The following is a 24145-nucleotide window of genomic DNA, read 5'->3' as shown; positions in this document are numbered from 1 at the left end:
AGAATTTCAAAAATACTTGTGTTTCTCTCCTTTCAATTATCCTCTGCACTATGTCACCCAAAATACTCTCAATTTATTACTTTCCATTTTACCATTTATATTTAATTTGCATTTTACTATTCCATTTTTCATAATTATGTATAAAAATTTATAACAAAGAAGTTCGTTTTGACGATATCGTATGTCAAATAATCTTTCAATAGAAATACATTCTATTCGAATATTTAATAAAAGCGATCAAATTGTCCATATGAATTGGTGTCCAAAACAAGGAACATTTTTAATTACATTTTCCCGAATAAAGAGCGCAGTTTTTCGTACGCCAATCAACGAGCCAAGGTAGTCGGTTGGCCGCGTGTTGCACAAAACCGATTCTTTTTTCGTAACCAGTCACACGATATCTCGTGTGTGTGCAAATCAGATTTGATCGTGGTCGACGATAGTTTGGCAAACATAGTTTGGCGTACGAGCGCTTGTTCAGTTCGTATTACTCGAGAAAAACGAATTCTACGTTTTCCTTCTCTTCTAGTCTGTTCGAATCAAAGGCATAAGAAACATTATATGCTATTTGGACAGAAATTTGAAAAATTGAAAATGACGTTTGGAGGATCGAGAAATTCGGAAAATTTTGGTGACTTGGAAATATGGAAATTGGAAAGTTTGCTTCTTTAAATCCGTAAGAGATCCACAGTGGCATCTGGTCTCGACTAACTGACACTGAAAATTTGTCCTCACCATTACCGCCGCTTACGTAAACTCGAAATGACCACGTGGAAGGAACTGCGCCGGTACTTAATGCAACCATAATAACGACTTACCTGAAACAAAGAATGAATCACATGATTAATACCTCGTTTCATGAATAAACATTAATGAGTCATAACAGCGCGATAGTGGCTATACGAATGTTAGCAAAAATTCGAATCGAATTTCATATTTATCGACAATATCGATAAAACAGGAAAAGAAGATTTCCAAGATAAGGGCGATAATACAATAGGGTAAAACAGAAAATTTAACGTAGATCAAACAGATCCATGTTAAGTAATTAACAAATTGTCTTATTACCTATTGCACTGTTAAATTTATATCACGTGTACAATATATTGCATGCAACAAGTAAACACATCGTCCGCTAGTGATCATACAAGTCATAAAACATGCATTAAATTCTATAATTGAAATAATAATTTCTGCCAATTTTTTAATACATCGAAATAACTGGAATGACTATTCTAGCGATCAAAGGGAAGAGGCAATAATAGCAAGTCATGCGAGCAATCCAGCAAGCATCAAGCAACGCAATGTGTCACTTCGAAAAACGTTACAGGTCACGAATTGTGAGTATTTTCAACAAAAGGTCCCTTTTTATGAAATATTCATGCGTGGACATAAATAAACGGACGGACGATTTATTCGTACGAAATGTTACGTTCATTATACAAGCTATACATCACGAATAATCGTCGTGTTACTATTTTATTGCACGTCATCGTACACGTTTATCACTGGCGCCTCATTCTACGTGTGTACGTATACACGTACGCTGCCGTTCAAAAGCTCAGTTAGACTTAAATACGTATGTCTATACAATATATGTGAAAGAATATTACTAAAAAATAGATTTTCTTATTGGAAAATATTAGTACGAGCATTCGTAGGTAAAATTGATAAATTGATATTATAATCGTCTTCAACACTTGAAAGTAATATCATTTTAATTTGAAATAAATTTTAAATAGTCGAAACAATTGTAGCAATCAATTAAAATTATAATGGGAAATAAATTTGATTTTTGAATAGTATAATAGTGTACATGTACATTGCCTACATGCATTAGACACGCATTATATACGTAGAGCGTGTTGGAGCAGCGTTTGAATAATAATATTTTAATGGAAGGAAATTGTGTCACACGATCAACGTCACAACAGCTAACCGTGTCTTCCATTTTTCATTGTACTAGTAATTTGGAGCGTTCCGCGTGATACAGTAGATAAATTGGTGTCACTTAATGGGCAAATCAATAGTTGTTAACGATTGGCGAGTTGGTTCCCTTCCTTAACGGTATTTCTCGTGCAATCTTTAATGAGTGGAAAGGGATAAATATGCATTTAGGATGATTTTTGTCAAAAATTATCATTTTATTATAGAGCGAAATATTTTTCAATTGAAAATTGTATAAATATATTTCGAGGAAATTTAATGTTTATTGAAATTCATTATTGCAGAAATTCTCTATTATATAAGAATTTGCATGCAAAAGCAGCTTATTTCTTAGCTTAATTCTTATCGATATTAATAAATAAAACATTTTCTTCTTTCTAAACCCGATTGTCTGCTTTCGTTAGGAGAAAAGAAGCTACTATGAACTTGACGTGCAATTTCTAAAGAGAACCGCGTGTTATCGAATGAAGAGTACAATGGTGCCCCATAGTGATGGGGAGGAAGCGAATGAGGCAGCGCGACCTACATTTCGTCTGCACGCGAAGCGATAAATCAAAAGTTTTGCCTTCGAGACGATCACGTTTTTCTTTAACTCGCTTATAAATAAGGTGTCTGTACCAAGATAAGAAGGAAGAAACTTCTTTACTAGCAAAATACAAATAATAATACTTCGTAAATAGTTTGAGAAGCTGTTACAAGAAATTTTGCTGTCCTAATGTCTTCCTGTAATAAGAATACTTAATTGGTTTGATTAATGAACGAAGATTCAGTAAGACAGTAAAATGAAGATGTTTTAAAATGGGATCAAATAAGTTGCAAAGGAAACGTTCATAAAAAGAACATCGTAAATCAAGCACTCTTTTGATAAAGTATGATTTTGAATATTACTATGAAGATAAAGTAGGAAACGGAGAAGTGTTGATAAAGAAGGTTTCTACAGTGAGATGTACCGCTTGAGCATTTTAAAACCTTTCTTTGTAATAATTTGTAATAATTGAAGAAAGATAATATCAACAAACATTGAAATAATATTAGCAGAGAACTCTTTAAGTTAACAAATTTAATAGTAGATCAAGCAAAACAAACAGCTTCTGTCAGGGTTGAAAAAATTTCTAGATTAACGACTGTTGACCATCGTCAATATTGTTATACAAGACAAACAGTAGCATTAATGATGGTAATCCATATAGATTGGAGAAAACGGTGTTAACACAGAATAAAGACTTCATGACGATAGTCTAATAAAAATCCCTAAATCAACATTCAATAAACGATCTGCACATAACAAACAACATCAATATCAAAACAACCTTAATCCACTTTATTATCGAAGCAACACGTCAGCTTAGCAAACACAAAGTAATCTCGCGCCACCTACCGAAGCTCCTTACATTAACTCCCTACTAAACTTCTCGTTGACCAAATCGATTACGAAAGCATGCTGGAAAAAAGATCTTTCGAAAATCCACTTTCGACTCCGAACTCCCTTAAGCAATTTTTCCACATCTACTCAGCAGATCCTAAGAATTATTTCAGCAGCCAAACTACTCTTATCAGAAGCTAGTGGCAACCAAAGTTCTCCCCATTCTAATACCTAAACCTCTTAACCAAATTTTCCACGTCTATCCCGAGATTTCCGCTATCATCCCAGCCACCAACAGCCACTGATGCCTATCTGGCTTTAACCCACCAGAAATTCATGAAGCGTATTTACAGTATTTACACTGCAACCAAAACCCACCTGGTTCTAATTCCTAAACCAACCTACTTAAGCTCCTCGCATCTACCAAAACAGCCCGAGTAATCATCTTAACACCTCCTAATGGCTGGCTGGCTAGTTTTAACTCATTCGCATTAGCGTGCCGTGACACGTTCCACTATTCTGAACGTATATACGCCGGTCGGCCGCGCGTCACAGAACGAGCGAGATCGAGGCGAGCAAGGCTGACGATTGAAAAAGGAAAGGATGAAAGAAGGGGAAAAAGAGCGCGAGTCTCAGGGGTCGGGGGTTAAGTGGTCGAAACAGAGCCACGGAGGGACGGCTACAGAGATTCCCTGATACGCACCTGGCCACGCGCATTTCAGGGCATCGGTGACGTCAAACCAGGGGGCTAGAGGTTGTTGATTACGTCACTGGCCCCAGCCAGCCTCCAACACCACGGCATCGATCAGTTCGACCAATGGTGGGGATAGAAGCTACGCTTGTAACAGTGGTGGGGGGTAGCGAGTCGAGGAAATATCTGTAATAGCCGGCTCCCGCGGTCTATTAATTAAATTTTTGATTAGTCGACGATATTTCAGCATTCTCCCCACTCCCCTACTCTTCTCTCCTTCCCATCGCGTTTCATCGTCTCGCTCCCTCTCACGATTTCTCGAGAGACGTGACGCGGATTGCAGTTGCCAGGCGAAACTAGATTTTTTCGGTAACGGGCAATTATCTTGCCTTGAGTCGCGCGGTGGGGATGCGATATTGATATTTGAGAGTGAGAATTTTGTTGGAAACAGTACGATCGTGTTTTAGGAAATTATTTTTAACCAGAGGTGATATTATGCAAACATTTTAAATTAATTTATACCTTTGTGTGGTATATTGGTCAAAAGTGAAATAAATATAATTCATAATTTAATAATATTTTTTTATATCGTGGCACGATATATTTGCAAAATCTGCAAAATATTCTCAATGGAATTTTTTTGTCGAGGAAACCACGGAATCTCAGGAGATTTTTAAAATGTGCAAATAACATCGAAACGCACATTTTTTTCGCAAACGTCGATCGAGAGTTTGCTCGCGAATGGATGAATCCAAGCAAACAAGAAAGGAGAGTGGAGGGGAGTAAAAATTGAACAGAACTGTTCGAATCGACTCGAGTGGACCAGGAGATGCGAGACTCTTCCGCCAACAACGTTCCTTTTATCGACTTTTCTTCCTCCTATTTCAGTCTCCCATTACAGTTTTCGTTCGTAAAATTCGCGCCAGGCTCGGCTCAACTTTCGATTGTTCGTCAGCCTTGCAAATCATCCCAAACATTGTATCATTGTTATTTTTCTGTCATAAAATTTCACATTCACGAATTGTTACTAACGATGCGACGTTCATACTTTCCGAACATAATGTTTTCTCATTGTCGTGGATCGTCGAAATCGCTAGAATCGTGTAAATTTTGAACACTTTAATATTCAGGCTTCTTCCATTAATTCAACCGACTGTACTAATAAAATTTAACGAGTTAGAAATTACGACATATGCAACAATGCTACCAGTTTATCTTGTTACCTTTCAAAGCGTTAGAAAATTCATTTTGCTAAGTAGATTTATGATTTTATAAATTATAAGTCAGCTCGTTTTACGTCTTTTTAACCATCCACCGTCACTGCCCAAAAATAATTGTCCGTATTTACGAAGAAGTTTGGAGAATCATCCGAGCGTCTGACTTATATCGACTTATTCTACTGTCGCTCTCTTTAGCCAGGGATACTTGATTTACTGAGGAAGAATTCTATCGTTTCTATTCTATCGAGTCAAACGAGACATTTCTATGTGCGGAATGGAATGCTGTTAAATTTTTGATGAGAAGAATCGTGTTTAATGTATACAGCTTAAACTGAAATAGCATGAAAAAGCACTTGAGTAACGCAAGTAATATTTTAGCACCCTTTAGCGTGTTTATGGCAATGACATTTAACGTTTCAAAGATCGTGTCGTTTATCATCTTGTTTGCCATATATCTGAGGAAACGATTGCGAATAAAATTCCAGTCGATAAAGTGCATATTCAACGCTGCTTTTCTCTTCGCGTGTTAGATCGACAAAAAAAAAAGAAAAAAGAAAAAAGAAAAAAACTCTGCTGAAATTACTCAGATCATTTTTCTCCATTTTCGTTGCCAGCAAAAAACCAACCAAATGACACATTCAGAAATGCAAAGGTGATTTTCCATGTAACATCGAGCCACGTATTACAAAAAGTGGACAAAATTTCTATTCGATAAAAATAAACTTCCCTTTTCTCTTTCTTCGCTCACTTGGATTTTCCATCGAAATCGTTCAACTTCTTGAATATTGTTTATTTTCTAGTAAATTAGTTTCGGCGGCACGCTATCAAGCGGGTTGCGCGAAAGAAAAATTCAACGATGTCCCCGGTGTTCATTAATCCCGTTGCTTAATTAATTTTCGCCGCAAGCATGTCAAGAGATAAACTCAACGCCCTAGAAAAATTCCAAAAGAACGGCGAAGAAAAAGCTGTACACGCCTTAAATCGCGCGTGACAATCGATCTTCTAACCGTTCGCCCTATTCATCCTCGAAAACATCAATTTCCGGTCGCGTGAGTCGCTCTTTTTCGATTTACATTTCAAAACATCAATCTTTTTCAAGATATTCCTTATATTTTACTAAAATTATTTATCCTGGAAAAATATTCTGGATTTTGAGGAGAATTTTCACGATGTTTTTCTATCACTTCCATTTGGTTTTTCATCGAGGAGATTATTTCGTTTGATTTGCAGGAAGGTTTGGAAAGTTTAGAAATTTTTATTCTTTTTTTTTTGGATGAATTCGATTATTAAGAGAGTCGGTAATCTTTTTTGTAAATGCTGAAACTATTCTGTTAAGAATTATTTAGAGCGAAAATGTGAATTGCCAATGAGGAACATTACCAAAATTTTCGTGTAATTCCCGTTAAAGGGAGATTTTGTTCCGAAATTTGAAAGAACGCGCTCCTTTCTTCCTTAGATTACACGCGAAGAACTTAATTGTTAAGATTAATGTCCGCGACACTTGATGAAAAATTGCGTACTGTGAAAACCGTAAAAACGAGCGAAATAAAATAGTAGAAAGTAAGAAAAGAAGAAGGAAAATTTCGTGGCATTTTGAAAAATCACAGAAAGCTAAATAAATGACAGAACATCGCATTATGTATCCTCACGTTCGCCGTTAAACCGACCAATAAAACGACAAAGAATAATAATATCCAGACGGTGGTGGAAAGCTGCGAAGGAAAGCAGTTTTCTAAAAATGACATTTTCCCTATTTCTCTTTCATCGAAAGTACGACGCACAGCTGAGATTAAATTCAATTAACGAGCATTCCTTCAGTTTCCTTTTCAAGCTTCCAATTTCAGTAACTTTCTTCGAACAAGGATCTGAACGCGAGATCCACGATTTCTCATTTTCTTTCATAAACTGCAACAGTTACTCTCTCTCCCCCGCCCCGCCCCGCCCTCCCTCCCTCTCTCTCTCTCTCTCTCTCTCTCTCTCTCTCTCTCTCTCTCTCTCTCTTCAGTGCTGATGTTTCATTTTCACAACTTACAATCTCATTTCGTGCCTTCTTCTCGAGATTTACTTGCTCAGATTTTTTGGAACACGAATGGTCGTCGACGCGAGCATTTTTCTTCTCTCCTTTTAACCACACGAGAAGATCTCGAATGGCGAAATAACAATTTTCGCAAGTTTGCTGCTGGTTAATTAGAATTTTCTGCCATCTCGTTTCACACGATTGTTTGCAGCACTCCAACGGCGAGGTGGAAATTTTAATAATGAAAGTTTTAATGAAATATTTGTAAGTTGGTTCAACAGAGGTCCAGTTTCGCTTTCATCCTAACTGAATCATTGAATTGAATTGAAGGCGGTTTTAAACGATTAAATTCAAATTTGCTTCTCCATCGACATAAATTATTAATTGTTTTATGAATGTGAAATATTTCGCGAATGAAAAATATTTCGATGGCAGAAAACAGAATGACAGATTTCTAACGATTGTGCAGAATTCATTTTCCTTGGACTACCAATAATTTTAACATCAACATACCCTTTTCATTTTCGTAAAACTTTTTCCAATGAGAATTTATGACGACAGAAATCCGGCACGATGTATTCCAATATTTTTGAAAATTATTTATCGCAACTTCGACATTTTATTTCTGAAGAACCTGTATACCTTTGTCATTAACAATTTATTCCCAATTCATATTTGAAGAATAATTTACCCGACAATTTATCACCATGAAAGGGACAAAAAATTATCCTGCAAAGTAAACAACAATATACATTTTTCCATATAAAATATCGTATGAAAGATTCCAGAAAGGAAGCAAATTAGCAAAAGGACATTGATTTTTAAAAGATTGCAGACAACGTTAGATCAAAGAAAAATAGAAACTATTTGTCGCGGATAAAATACTAACGTTTAAAATATTTTATAAAAGTAAACGAACCAGTTGAAAATGAAAGAAAGATAGAATTATTTCTGTTATTTATTGCAGATCAGATATCCGAAGAACATTCTAATATCTAAACAAGAATGAAAATGGGAATGCAGGAGGGAAATAGTTGTCTGACCGCGTACCGCCTCATTCTACTTCGCTTCTACTCGCTGGTTACAGAAAATGCCAAGGTCAACGGGAGAAATTAATAGTCTACGTACTTTTCATCTACGAGCTGAGAGATTTATTTCGAATTTTTCTTTTCTTCTTTCTTTTTTTTCCATAGAACAAAGCGAATATCGAATTTAGAAGAAGTTGGCGAGACTTTCCGCGTTCGTAACACATTTCGCGAATTCAAAGGAGCGACGATTGACTTTGCAACGTGAAAGCGCAAGCCAGCGAGTAATTTTTCTTAAAAGGAAACAAATTTTGGGCGAAGAATCGGAACAACTATTCCACTTCCTTTTCCATACAATAGTTGGAAATTTTGGCTTAAAGAAGAAGCTCGATTTATTATTAAAGTAATTTAATTAATTAAAATTCTCTGTCCTTATTGAACGAAGCGGCACATTTTTGTTCGAAGAACAGAGTATTCTTTTATTTTTAATAACAAAAATTGCGCACAGTATATCGTTTTATATCAGATGATCACGCATATTATGCATCGGAGTATACGATATACTATTTTCGTAGGAATAATATTTGCATAAGGAGAGAATATTTAAAATTCACCAAACCAAGGAAATGAATTTAGAACAAGGCGAGAAAAGTGGAGAGAAGCTGGACGATATATTTCTTGGAGATCGGAAATTGAGAGAATTGAACGAACGACATTCGTTTGCGGAATACGGTGGCCTAGAATTCGCGACGAAATTCCAAGAATTAAAGGATCATCGTGAAATAAGCAAAGCTCATGAACGATTCTGCTCACGAATATCATGGCACTTCTCTAACGAGGCGTCACGATTCCAGGAAATAATATTCCAGAGAATTTCCAGCAGCCACAGAGCAAGACAGTGAGGACGATCTGCGCTTACGATCGTCAATTCACGTTTAATCGTGAACCTGATCAACCTTTGCACGCCTTTTCGCGAATAGATTTCAGCAAATAGGCAAAGTTCAGGAAAGTGATAATTGATAATTCGATTCAGAGGGATTCTTCAGTGAAATATTTCGAAACTTTGCGATGCTTTTATTGTTTAACGATTGTACACGATCTTTCCAGTTTCATTGGTTTTATAGGAATTTTGCTCAAGATACGATTCACGTAACATAGCTCAAAAGGAAAAGGAGAGAAGATTGGAAGCCTAAGTTGATTCAAAGTTGAAAGAAAACGCGTGTTAACAGGAGAAAGGGAAACAATTTGTCCACTGGATAACTTCATTTTTTTTTTTTCACTACTTTGAGACCATTTCCGATTGAGCTTTACTCGTTTATCACTTCCGTGCATCTCACGTTGGAATTGTCGTGACATTCTCAACAAAAAAGTAAAAAAAAGCAACAACCTGTCACGAACTGACTGTAATTCATAATTCAGCGTCAACTAGCTTCGGATTCTAACTGTGTGAAAATGTTCAACATGATAACTGTCAGCGATTAATCATCGCAGGAACAGGGAAAACGAAAATCAAAGTTTAGATAGATGCCTGAGATTTCTTTCGCTTTGAATATTTTTTAAACGTCGGTTACTCGACCAAGTTTCATGGACCATAGATTTCTAAGGAGCCATTTGTCTCGACGATTATTCATAAAATACCTAAGCTTAACGAACAGACGAAAAGAATCCTCGAAATTCCCTTCCATTTATCAGGACGCGTTATCATCGACTGTGAAAGCTGCTTGACCTTTATAAGCAAGCTTCAAATGCTCATTTACTTCAAAAAATAAATCCCAATCTCGAAGGGTCTTGAAAAATTGATGACAATCCATTTCGAACAATAATTGATTCTGTCGTTTTAAAGACGAGGTACGATGTTCTGACCATCTTAAAAAAACACACACACACACACACACATACGAAGTTTCTGAATATTTAATCCCCCCCTTTTATCTTTCCATTAAATAATTCATACTAAATCTTTTAATCTACGTTTTAATCTGCGCGAAGAATAAATTCGGATATTGATCTGATCGTTTAAAAAGCCAAATCCATCGTTGTACATTTTAGGAAATAAATTCCACTGCTTCTGTTTAATTTTACAACCAAATCCCTATCCACCTGAAATACAATTATTAAGTCTCGAACATGATCGTGCAAAGCGTGTGTCGCAACACCTGAAACCTAAGTTCTATTCTCATCCGAGAAGCGAATCCTAAAATCCCAATGTAAAATGCCTGAGAAGTTCGCAACCAACCAATGTAACCGCAAATATGCCGATAAATCTTTGCTAATGGCTGACATTTCTTCGAACGATTATCCAAAATATCAAACATGTTACTAATTTCACACTTGGACCGTTGACAGGAGTGTCAAACACATTCACAGACACCAAAGGTCTAGGTCTGTCTCTCACTAACCTACTTGAGGGATGAACACGTGGCCCACAGGGGCAGCAACCGCTGCTGGAACGTTTCCTTCTACGTGCACACCAGTCCTGACCCATCCTCCGTAGCCAAGCTTTTTGGCTTCACCTCTTCCAGAAGTCTACGTCACGTTCCAACAACCAAACATTTAACAATTTCTCGACACGAATATTCTTCCTCTTCTTCGACGCCCAGTGACCATGCATTCTCACAATTTGGCCAGAAGCACGAGCAGAATTTCTCAGTTTTCTTCTTCGGACCCCAGCGTTCGATCGTATAACGATGTCTTCAACGACGAGACTTTTAAAGATTCTTCATTCGTTCGATGATCGACTCGAATATTCGTTGTTCCGATTAACTGGAGGTTAATTGGCTTTAGGTCTAAGTCTGATTTATGCTGACAAGTTTCTTGGTCCTGGCGAGTATTTTTAGGAAATATTTGCTTACGACTAAGGTGGAACACTGTACGAAGGTTATTTAAAAAGTTCGACAGAAGCGACGCAGATGACTTATTGTTGTGGTTATTCGTTTGGTCATGTTGGGTCCCGGTTGAACTAAGTGTAACGATAAGGTAAGTAGCTTCGGTACGATAACATCTTGTGGGAACTGTTCTTAGCGCAATTTCACTTTTCTTAACTATCGTTAATATTCGTTACAATGCGATTGAATTGCTTCCTTTTTGTGACTAGAGCTAGCTACGCTTCTAAGGAACGCTCTGTCTTTCTTCGTACGTCGATTTCCTTCGGATCAATTTTCTTCGTTTCGTTGAACATTCTTGCGAAATTCTCCGATTAATTTTTATAAACTTCCGAATTCGTTCTCCGTTAAAAAAGATCGATATTTCCTTATACCTCAGTTTTAATCAGATTTCTCTAGATTTATATTTCGTAAATTTTCAAATTTTCAAATTCCATCAAAAATCTGTCGAATATTAATTCAATTTCATCAACGTCCGAGTTTCTTCTCGAACATATCGTTCATCTATCTTCTATTTCCTCGATAATTTCCTATTTCGCTAAAAGATTTCAGTTTCAGGTGATCGAGATTCCCTCGATTTGCCGCTACTCTTTTCCAAATTTCCTCCTCGAAATAATCTCTTAAATATATCATCGGTGCACCACTATTGTCCCATTTTTCTTTCGCCCGAAATTACAGTACGAATCGAGTGGAATTAAGTGGCTAATTAGCGTGGCCTCTTCAGCTTCAATTATCCGGATGTTAATTTTGTCGAGGTTTTCCAACACCGGGAAACACGAACGACGGGTGAAACGAATGGAAAAGAAGCGATGAGAAAGGGCCGGGGGGAAACTGTATTTTCCAGCGACGTACACTCGACCTCACGAGCTTTCAGCAAGATTGTCGGATTACACGCGAGATCCTTCCAATTCACAGAGTCCTGCTGATCCTTTTCGTGGCGTGACCAAGATGGATCTCGAAAAGGTAACCTGTCTGCGTCGATGTTCGGCTCAAACTCTCCCTTCAACGTAGCTTCTATGGGATTATTTGAGGATCTGCTGCCTCGATTAATTAGTACTAACGTCATCAATTAGCATTAAGATGAAAAGTTGGTATTAGGGGAGATTACTATTTGAGGATCTGCTCACGGCTTTCTTCAAACTCCCGGAAAATCTTCGTTGAGTTTATTGGTGATTACGTCGACTATCGGAAAACCGGGATTTTTCTGCGATTTTTCTTGAATTTCGTCGAGTGATTACAGGCTCGATGTTCTTGTTAATCGTTGACGTTAATTGGTATTTGGCAATGATTGATCAATGGAAGAAGTTTCTGGACTTGTTCAAAACCTTTTTTAAAGCTTTGGAGCAGCTTCATTGACTATTTTGCTTTCATCTTGTCGATGATTGGAAAATTTAGATTCTTGTGCAATTCTTCTTGAATTTTGACAACTGACTACAGAGTTGATGTCTTCGTTGGTTTTTAACGTTAATAATTGCTATTCTCTTACAGAAATTTTCCCTATATCTTTAGAATTATATGCAGATATATTTTATCGATATTAAGAAATATATTTTCTTCTCTAGTAATCGTTGCACTTAATTATTATTCAATGAAAATTCGCTATAATAAAACTCTAGGCCTTCTTAGACATTGTTAAAAAAATATTCTGCCGAAAATTACTCTCAAGTTTCACTCGAGATTCCAGTGTTAACTGCAGACTCGTTGCTTCAATTAATTCCTGACGCTAAATAACGTATTGTACACTGGTTTAATCCATTTACGTGAAATCGAAGATTCGTGCAAACAAGTATTCTGCTGAAAATCCTTCTCAAATTTCTAATCCTCGAAATTAAATCTCGTATTATTACTTCAATTAATTGGCACCATTTGGAATTCGTTAAAAACTCACTAATTGCTACAATTGCTAGCATTAAAGAGCCATTGAAATAGGTGTTGCATTGAAATTTCAATCGCTCTAAATTAATTCTACGTTAGACACGTTGGACCCATTCAGGATTCATTAACTTAACATTAGAATGTAAATCACCAAGCCCTTCTAAATTAACCATCAAATTCAAATCTCTGCTCTCAAATAGCAATCTGCTATCTTAACGTTAATTCAGAGGCTAAACTTATTACTGGAATCTCTTCCTGTGAACTTCGATGTTTAATTTCTCGCAACACGCTTTAATTTAGCATTGAGCTCCGAATGACAAAGTATTTTCAAAAACTGACTTCAAATTTCTCAGCCTGGATGGCCATTCATTGTCTCAAATTCATCAGACATTCAAATTATTGTTGAACATCTACCAAGATTTCAATCTTCAATTTATTTTCTAATGTTCGTTAACTTGGAATTAGAATCTGAACTACTACGAGGTTGTCCAAAATTCAGCAGAAAATTCAATTTCTTATTTCTCGTTCATCATGGATCTTAATTTATCAATTTCATCATTTGTTGGAATCTCTGCTTTGAAACTTATCCGTGAAAACTTTAATTTCCAGCATCCTAAGAGATTCATCGTCGAGATTTTCCTAGTTTAACCATAAGCCTGAAATTGACCATTCCACGCCATAAATCCAGCACAAATTTAGTTTATCAGCAGGATCTGTTCCGTCATCTTCAATATTCAATCCTCCATAACCAAACACTGCTTCACTTCCTTATCAGTCTGCCAAGGATCGATCTCAATTTTCAATCCCCCATAACCAAACACCAATCGGGTATTTCAAATTCAGAGTCACCCACCCTAACACATCAACCCACCAGAGTCTTATCTTCACCCCATCCGAATATATTTCACTTCCACCCTCGACACTCGATTCCCTTCGAAAATTCACCTCTTCTCAACTCACCGCTATGAAAAGCCACCGTTAGAAACTAAACCCGCCCCCCTCCCTTGCAACACGCTTCGACCCTTGTCCCATCTTCATTTCTTCACCTTCAAATGAAAACTGAAATGCAAATGGCAACGCAGACGAAATCTACATTTATTAAATAACAATTTACAGACGCGATTCATCGTTAGAATTTCTTCCTTCGATTCCTATCATCCCCTTTTCGATTTATCGTCAAGTTGAAGTGGACAGTTGGTTGTAGATTGATTTATCATTCGAGCCTCTTGCTTCACACTTGTTCGTCGATTTCAATCTTTAATTATTCATAAGGTTTATTAATCTTGCATTGAAATTTGGATCATCATCGAGGCGTTTCAAATTCATCATGAAACCCAAATTGTCCATTCGAAACAACGGTTGCTTGTTTCAAATCCATCAGAGATTCGCATTATCTGCGAAGAATCTCTCGAAACTTGTTCATCAACTCTCAAGTTGTAAGACTCGTGTCACTATCAAACTCGAACTGGCGATTCCTCGTCTTAGATCCACCACAGACTCCATTCGTCGTTAGAATCAAAATTCTTCGTCAATCTCCATCTGCAATTTCTCGTAAGATTCGTTGACCCAGCGCCAGGATCATCGCCACGACCCACCAAACCCACCAGCAAATTCAAACGGTCGATTGGTCGCCTGAAGTTCACCATATATCCGATCTATCAGCAAAGTTCCTTTCATCAAACTCATGCATGAACGTCGACCTTCAATTTCCAATTTCAAATCCCTGGAAATCCACATCTACACTGTCACTGTCATCGGAGAGTCAGCACGTGGACACTTTTCATCCCTTCCAGCCCTGGAACGCGTCGAAAAAAAGCGACTCACGTGACGCACTGTGGTCCAGACACCCCTAAACACCAGCCACACTACCAACCACGGAACAGACGACTGTCAAACACGGTCAAGGGCGAGGAATTCGCGATTGTTCGACACGGAGGGTGGAAGATCGTCAGTGGAAACTGGCTAAACTCTGGAGAACAGGATGGAGAGGGCGGAAGCGACGCGCAAGGATGGAGAGACGCGGCTACCAGCAACGTGCCCGCGAAAATGTAAACTTCCAAGGGGATGATGTGCTGGCGAGGGGAGAGGGTGGAGATTCGCGTTGAACAGAGCGAGAGAGAAAAAGGCGATGGCAGCGCCTCCAAGCCGCCGAAAACGACCACGCCGTTATTAGGGAGGGGGTGGGATCGTTGAGACGCCCGGGAGGAGAGCTGCACGTTCTCTGCCTCCTGGCGAGGCCGAGCCACGGGTCGCGAGGTCTTTTGGTTCTCGAGTTTGCTTCCGTGTTGCCTTCAAGGTTGCCTCGTAAGGGTTCAGAAGAAAAAACAGCGAAGAAAGAAAGTTTCGCTGACATTTGCATGCATATACGAGACTCTGGTAGGAAATTTAAGTCTTTTGAATGGAAGGCTGATATTTATGGACCAAGGGTAGATCTCTAGGTCTACCGGATCTGAAACCTGCTGTTTCTCGATTTTGTCTTCGCGTTCCCTTGGTTGTTTCGTAAGTGGCGAGAATAAAAAGAGCGGGGAGTTGGCTTTTGTGAATTCAGAATAGACTTTTATCGATTTGTTGCAATTTCCAGCACGACTGTAACTTGTGGGAGGAAAAACCTCAGGTCGGACAGCCTCCCGGTTCTCGACTTTGCTTCCGCTTTACCTTGGAGGCTGCTTCATAAGGGATGAGACTAAAAACGGTGTTTGGGAGGGAAGATTAAAGGTGAAGCTGGAGGTTTCCTTGAAATTTGGATGCACGTAGAAGCCATTGCGGTAGATTGAAATCTATCGAAAGGAAGGTTGATTTTTGCGGCTTGGGAATCGATTCTCAGCGACTCGTTACAGCTATCTTCTGGAAGGAAGAGGTTTCGGAAAGCTTTCTGTTCCTTGATCTTCCCTCCACGTTTTCTTGGTTGCTTCCTAAAGGGTGAGAGTAAAAATGGGTGGTTTGGCGGGATTATAAGGAGATCGAAGAAAGAAAGTGGAGGTTTTCTTGAGATTTTCATGCAAGTACTGTCTCTGTAGCAGCAAGTCTGTCGAAGCAAAGAATCTTCTTTGTAAATTGTGAGTTTCGTATTTTCTCGAATATGGAAGTGCTGGATTTTTGGAAGCCGAAAAGTTTATTGAAACGAAGGATGGTACTCGTGAACCGTACAGATACCCTGAGGTATTTAGTGCAATTTTAGTGCGCAGATAATTTTTCTGATAGAAATTGGAAGTTCGCTGAAACGAGGGGTGTTTCTTTTTTACTAATTGGAGATACATTTTGAAATCTTGTTGAATTTAGACTGCAAGCTCTTTAGAGAAAATTGAAAAATCAGCCGAGATGTAGGGTGGTTTTTCTGAATCGAACAGTCGGCGGCTAAAATTTGGGATGCAGTGGTTTTACACGAAATTGAAGTCCGTGGAATCTAATTATTTTTGTCAAACGTCTTAATAAAAATTGATAAAAATCCTTCAGTAGAAATGAAACATCTATTACTCAGGGCAGACGAAAAATAAACGAAAATTATAATACCAGAAAATAATAAAATTATAATAATCGTATTCGTGGCGCGAATTTTCTTTCTATAATTTCTTGCTTTCGTTAGGCTTACGATGCAAGCGAGGTACCAGTGCAACATGGTCAACACCGAGAATTGTAGAAACGCGCGTAAATGAAAGTTAGGCGCATACAATATTCGAAAGGGGAAGTTTCAAGGAGCTTGCTCGTTTCACGAGAACTTCCACCTGTTTTGTTCCTATTTCGTTTGACTTGCTTAGAGTTACGTTTAGCAAAATTCTATTGGGTTCACAGCCGAGCCCTTTGTCGCATAGTACATTTCTATTGATTATTATTCGTTATTTGTTATACGTGTTCTTGGAACTTCCAATTTATACAAAAAATCTCTTTGTCTTCTTTCTAACGCTCATGCAACATCGTTATACAGTGGGATGAAAAATTAGGTTTTACTACATTTTACTGAATAAGCTTCTTTAATATTCGTTTCATGTAATTTTCTAGAATATTGATTTTACTTAATAATGAACAAACACTTTAATAATCTTAATACTTCAATACTTTAATAATAAAAAAAAAACAATAATCGGTCGTAAATTTCGAGCTGACGTACAAATTACCAAAACTAGGTTCCATCGAACAAAATAGGTTGAACATTTCCTAGCGTACTCTGAGGAACCACGTGTTCAGTGACACACCCACGGTGTTCAAAATCAATGGAAAGATGGGAGAATGCGGCGGCAGTACCGTGACCCTCCGAGCGGATGCTGTGGTCTTTCAACTAACGAAATAATAGAAGAACTTTGCAATGAAGATTCTGTTCCATCTATTCTCCATGTCCAACAGTGAAATCCATGCACGAAATGTGTATTTAGATAAGAGATGTTGAAATATGAGGATATTTAAACAATAAAATATAATAAAATATCTAAATTCGAATACGCAAAAAGGCTAAAGAACTGAAGTAAGAGGATTTTCAAATATTTGATCATTTAAATAGCCAAACGTCCGAGTAATCGATATCCAAATACTGGCCCCCTCGAGTAATCGAATATTTAAAGAATTCCGTGGTTACCAATATTAAACAATCAAATACCTAACGGAGAACATAATAATCCAGATAACCATATATTCATGTAACCAACCACTAAACGCTAAATTAACTAATTATTCAAACAACAAAGTGCAACTATTCGACATTCAAATTCCTAACAAAATTATCCCAATTAACGTGTAACTCGGTAATAACCTCTAAACTAAACTCCTTCCGTAAACGCGCTCCATCTATCGATTACCGGGAAAACTATCTAATCTTCTCTACACGGTTCCTAAAACCCACAAGACAATAAATCTTCCTCGTGTTTTCTATCATTAAACATGTTTTAATTCAGACACGCGAGAAACGACGTTATGTTGGGAAGAACAGAAAAATCACTAGATCTGTTGCACGTGATAGGTGGGAAACCATGACCCGCGTAACGAACACGGTGTGTCATGGTTACAAACACCGTGGACAGAAAACGAGGCGAAGGTGGTAGGTTACCTACGTCAACGATTTCAGTTGCAATATTGACTCTACGCACGCTAACTATTAGTATCACGGAAGAAATCATGCTGGCCGTGTTACGCGGGAAAAGCTAAAGGTTAACAATACCCTGACGCCACCTGGTGTATCCAACCGCCATTAAGACCATTTCTTCTTCTTACATTCCGCCTTCATTACGGTAATTTCTCGAGTTATACAGAGAAAGCGACACATAACGAGGGATTGGTATTTTATGACGTGAAATATAGAATATGAATTGATGTAAGTGCATCACTTAGGAATTTAGAGACAAAGTGATTTATCAAGATATTTCAGATGAGTTATAGCTCCTGCGAACGATTTCCAATAGACGTTTCGTGAATTATTACTTTACAGGTTCTGGCCACTCATTATCGTCTTCTGTTCCGTCAGAAAATTATGAATTTATTCGATAAATTATAGTCGTTATAATTAATTTTATGATTAATTTTACAGACTGATTCCACAAATTCATATCCATTTCTCATTCCCAAAGATGTCATGAATATGAATTTTCTATGTTTTATTAAAATATTCCCTCTCATAATTCTGCGAATTTAATGTCCCCAAAATTCGACAGATTTTTCTATGGATTAAATTCCTTACGTAAATTTATTTACAGTTAAATCGATTGTAGTATAATTTATAATTAAAAAATAAACCTTATATATCTAATTAAACATAAATTTCAATAGTTGAATGAATTTTCTGAATTTTGGTACGACTTCCATGCTATACGCCATAGAAAAATTCAAGGAAGGTATTCAACGATCTGATCGAGTTTGACTTAAATGCATTTACGTTTCTAAGAACAAAATTCCCTAGGAACGTCACGGAATGCACATGAACGTACATCAGGCGTGTACCGTGGGAAACCATAGGACGAGTAGAAAGCTATCGAGTCGACAATTTAACTCGAGTTACTTCCATTACGTTAAATCTCACCCTGGGGACCTGATCGAATCTATATTTTTCAGCTCTCGCCGTCTTCGAGGCGAGGGCAGATACTCGAACCAAGCTTTTAACCTCCAGAAAAACATCTTGGACACTAGTGAAAGCAGCCTTGATGTCCCTGAAACTTCACCTGGAGTGGGAGAGCCATTTCGAGCTGCACTATGTAATACGACAAGCTCGAGCAATCGTGTAATGGGATCTGGTGAAGATGAACTCCGGAATTGGTCCAAGAAAATCGATACCATTTCCCCTCCTAGTTATGAAAACCGATAGCGGAGATCGAATTTCGTGTATTACGAAATCTTATACGTCGATTAATAATAATTTATTGGTACCTTACGATTTGTCGAGTGATTCGAATTATCAAGAAAATTGTTTGTCTTTCTATCGTGTAGGCAGATTTTAGGAAATTTTGTTTTCATAGGACCAATTCCGGAGAAGATTTATTGACAATTTGGAAAAATTGTTTGAATTCCAAAGATTAGAGAAGTTCTAGGGAATTTTATTTTTCTAAATACGACAAATCAAGGAGGAACTTTGGTTTCGTGAAATTTGTTAGATATGGGATAGAAAGAATGGAACATTTGGACAAATATTTTCTTAGAAATGTAGGGAACTTTAATTCTAACTAAATCATACGTAATTTCAGAAAATCTTCCATTCATACAAAAGTAACGATTAAACTTTCGTGATAAAATATTGAAACAATTAAAAGTTACAAAATTTTCTAAAAGAATAAATAATTGTAAGGAGTAATATCAACTACTTTTATTAAGCTATGAATGTGAAACACAACCATCGTAATATTTACTCAGTCTTGTATATCTTCAGTTTACGACTACGCAATAACGAAGATATATACTTCCACTGAAACGAGGAAACTTTGTAACTAGTAGTAAACCTAAATGGAACTACTTTACCACTAAAAGAGCAAGGGAGACTCATCCAGATCTACTTATCGATTTCCTGTTGGATTTTCGGTGCTGCCACTACATTCTCCAGCGAGAAACTCCGATCTAGTGAAATTTTACGTCGGTAAATCAGATTCTTGTATTCTGTGTTATCTACACAAGATAATATACTATCTAAAGAGTACTTGGATTTGTTAGTGCGAATGTTCTTCAACGCTGGCGCCACGAGAAAGTTACTAGACGTGTTATGAACTCGTCTCATAAGTGTTTTAATCAATTTTTAAAGAAATTTTAATCTTTAAATCAAATTTTTTAGAAGAATAAAACAATTCCTAAAAATGCTACCAATTTCAGACTCCAAATTCCAAGGAACGGAAATAAAATATACATAGTATATGTACATAGTAGATGTCATTTAATAATAAATCTCAAGTTCCTATACTTTCACCTTTGAAAGATTCTGCTAATTTCTAAATCAAACTTCTAACGAGTAATAATCCTTGCAGCTCGTGGAACCAAAAAGAAGAAGAATATTTTATTGATATTTCTAGAATTGGTTGCTAGCATAACCATCCATACTTGACAAACAACGCGATCTAATTGAGTTACCGGCGGAACAACTGGTTATATCTTGTACTATGATGTACACGTGTTGGTTCGAAATATGTTTGCGCGACGAATTACCATCGTAGTGCAACTGAAATGGAAACAAGAGGAAGATTTGTTCGCTCGAATAGAAACTGTGTATTTGAGCGTAAAAGATTGAGGGGACTGATAATTTCACTAAAGGCACCACGCGGATGCTTCAGCCGACTACATAAATGCTGATAACGCCACTTTCAAAAAATTAACAAATAGTTCAGAGTTCAGGTTTCCAATAATGTTCTCGAAGTTTCAAAAGTGTACAAAATTGAATAAGTGCAAAATTTTGATAGAGAAATGTCATATGGAGAATGAAATGTTGACTGACACGCATTCGTGATCACTGTTTCCGCTACTGTACACTCTGGAAACCTCAAATCAAGCAGAAACTGTTGAAACACGACGTGTATGCCCGACACATGGAAGCAGAAATGTGTGATCAACAGTGTGTCCGACGTCACGAACAATTACCATCCGAGTCGATTAACGAAACATTGTAATTCAAGTACCCGGATGAATATCCATTTGTAAAATACGTTTTACAATGTGCTGAAACTTTCAAGCTTTGAAATTTTCAAAGCGCAAAATTTCATTTTGATTATCGAAACTTTCATATTTTTAAGATTCTGAAATTTGTAATTCCTAAATTTTCAGGTGTAGACACGAATTATCAAGTTTTTGATTTTCCGGGGTTTCGAATTTTCTATTTTTCCTCGGTTGAAACAAATTTTCTTAAAAAAGATTTCCACTCCCTCTTTACATACATACAGAACTTCTCTTCTATGTTTTATCCTCGAAGTATGACAGGAAATCGATGATGGTTTTCTTCAAATTAGAATCGCAAAGTCGAAAAGCTGTCAGCCTGACACGAAATGACACGTGACACATCGAAAACAATTATCGTAGGTGCACATCGCGAATCGATCGCGGCTTACAGACGTCTGCAAGCTCAACACCACATCCTTCTCTTTTCATTCCCGTGAACCTATCTCGAACGTAAGTGTAATCAACTTTGCATGCTCGAAACAATTATTGAATTGTTTCTCGAAAATATTGGGTTGGCAACTAAGCGATCGCGGCTTTTGTCGATACCACCTAATGACAATCACCGCAATCACTTAATTGCCAACTCAATATAAGCAACTGTGAACCAGTTGTTTACCAAGCAAAGTAAAATGTTTTCAAAAGAGTCGCATGCAAATATAGAAACTGGAAAATGTAGCTTCTCTGATGTATTAATTAGATTCCAAATCAAATTAGTATTTATGCAAGATCACGTGCACACAGGCATTGATGAAGAATTTCAATAAACAAAAGTATGCTTTCCATAAGCAGAAACATTTTAATATTTCAAAGTATGTTTTGTTTGTAAATGCGACAAGTAGATTCATTTTGCTCTTCATGCCACATTTGCTTTTGCATTTGTGGACATTCTTCTACATTTTTCCCTATTTACAGTTGTCATAAATGCATAAATATGCCATTTAATCATAAGCATAAGTGGGTCGTTGAAGAAGTAGGTAAAGCAGTCTCCTCCGATAGAATTATAATACAAAATTTAATGACGGTAGTACAACTCAATATGTTCAGACATATTTCTATAAAAATCTATAATGTTGTTAAACGTTACTTCCTTTGCGATTCTATGATCCTGCTGCAAAAACACGTAGAAGATTCCAATGACAGTAATATAAACCGATATTGGTCAGACATTCGATCGGTTTTGCCATAACAACGCTATAATTCGGAAAATTCATATCAAATTCCTGTTGCGTGAATTTCGAGTCCTCGAATGATAATTTTTAAAAAAATCTCGAATATTATAGAAAGTTGAAGAATATTCGGGTTTAGAACTCCAAAGCTTCGAATGGTAAAAAGTCCAAAATTAGAGTTTGCGAGCTTCGAATAGCACGTGGTGCTCGAAAAAGACCCGAAGATTTACTAAAATTTCAAACCAAAATTCGAAAGCTTGGAATAACGTAAATAATTGATGTCGGAACTATGGCTGGCTTCACTCGAAATTGAAGTTGCATTGGGGCAGGATAATTAACGATCGCCTGTTGACCCGCTATAACGCGATTACTGTTGGAAATTAATTCCATGGGTATCTGTGCGACGAAAGCTCGTTCCAGAAACAAACAGAACGCCACGGCAATCGATTGTTCACGAATTCGATACACGGATACCTCTAACGGAATCCCCATCACACCTTTCTGATAGTTGTCCATCCCCAATCCTATTGCAGAATGATATATTATTCCCTGTTAAATTCAGGTCGAACATTCACCAATAGATGTACCAGCAATACATGACAATTCGAAACGTGGACTACGAAAGGTCATCAAGTTCCAAATTCCTATCTTCTAACTTTGAAATTATCGAATTTCTGAAATTTTTCATCTTCGTATGTTGAAGAAATCACAAATGCCCATTTCAGTCATTTCAAACTTCGAATTTATCCTAAAGTAACACGTATTGAAACGTTCTCAATACACTCTATATTCATACAAAGCCTAATCAACAGGATTTTTATTTTATTCTACGGATATTTTTATGAATATTGCTAAAGAAATGGAATTTACATAGAAATTTGTTCCGTTTATCAAACGTTACGATAAATACCCTACTTTGAATACTTTATCTATTTTTGATGAACATTAATGAACTTTAATTACTCACTAATTGAAGCACTCCTAATATACGCTCAGGTAACACGTTAATCAATTTTGACTTGAGAATGTACCTAGAAGGGGGCAAGTATACCTTGGATAATTACATTCAGCGAGTAGCCTGAAGCTTACCCTTGGAAACGTGCTTTGTTTCATGTCGATATCTCAATTCGTTTCCGAGATACTGGCCTTTAAATTCCTACAATGTTTAGTATGGCGTGACTATGTCGGCGCAACGCAGATTTTCCTGGAAACGCGTAAGTTGCTACTAGCAATAAACCCGCTGACTCAACGACTGTCACTGACCAGCGCACGCCTGACTATAACGGAACGGGTCGGTGCGTGAGTGAGTGCGAACGAGAGGTCCAAGTGTGTTGGAGCGAGACGCAGACAGTTCGTATGAAGAATTAGACTCGTCTTTAAACGACGATATCTGAAGAACGGAGCGTCGTATCGACATGATTCAAAAAGCATTTTGAAGGGGAGATTTCCGCACTTTCGATAGCGTCAAAAAAGTTTTCGTTGACTTTTGTGTATCTGTAATATGAGACGGAAAAGAATGTGAGATTTTAATGAGTCTGAGGAATCGGACTGAGATTTAGATTTACTTTGTAGTTAAAATTGACACCAAGTTCTATTAATTTTCATTTATTTCCTACGTAGCACGTGATGAGATTAAGGTCGATTAATACCGAAATGAAATTTTTGAAAATATAATACGTCGAATACGTTTCAGAGGAGATTTCAAATTTCTCTTGTATTTATTTTACTGTTCAAGTTGAGATGAAATTTGTTTAGTATCAGACAATTTCCTTCGTATTATTGAAATTCTGGGCGGGTGAAAGCTGTATGTAATGAAATGAAATTTATACAAATTACTGACCATATACCAA

The 24145-nt window shown here is 37.1% G+C and overlaps 1 protein-coding gene across 14 annotated transcripts in view; it reads right to left on the bottom strand.

Moving 5' to 3' along the window:
- LOC122576262 (cAMP-specific 3',5'-cyclic phosphodiesterase-like) overlaps window positions 1-24145 on the bottom strand; it is a 357163-nt gene that overhangs the window by 123428 nt on the left and 209590 nt on the right. Inside the window, exon 1 of one of the 14 annotated variants that reach the window (XM_043746300.1) lies at window positions 10663-10849. The exons of the other annotated variants lie outside the window; for them this stretch is intronic. Coding sequence (XP_043602235.1) covers window positions 10663-10748 — 86 coding nt within the window. The 5' untranslated portion in view covers window positions 10749-10849. Of the gene's footprint in view, window positions 1-10662; window positions 10850-24145 lie in introns of those variants that run through there. 14 annotated transcript variants of the gene reach the window in all.

This window comes from Bombus pyrosoma, linkage group LG16 (genome assembly GCF_014825855.1).
Source record: "Bombus pyrosoma isolate SC7728 linkage group LG16, ASM1482585v1, whole genome shotgun sequence".
Taxonomy (NCBI): domain Eukaryota; kingdom Metazoa; phylum Arthropoda; class Insecta; order Hymenoptera; family Apidae; genus Bombus; species Bombus pyrosoma.
The sequence above is the reverse complement of the archived record's forward strand: the minus strand, read 5'-3'. Positions and strand labels throughout refer to the sequence as shown.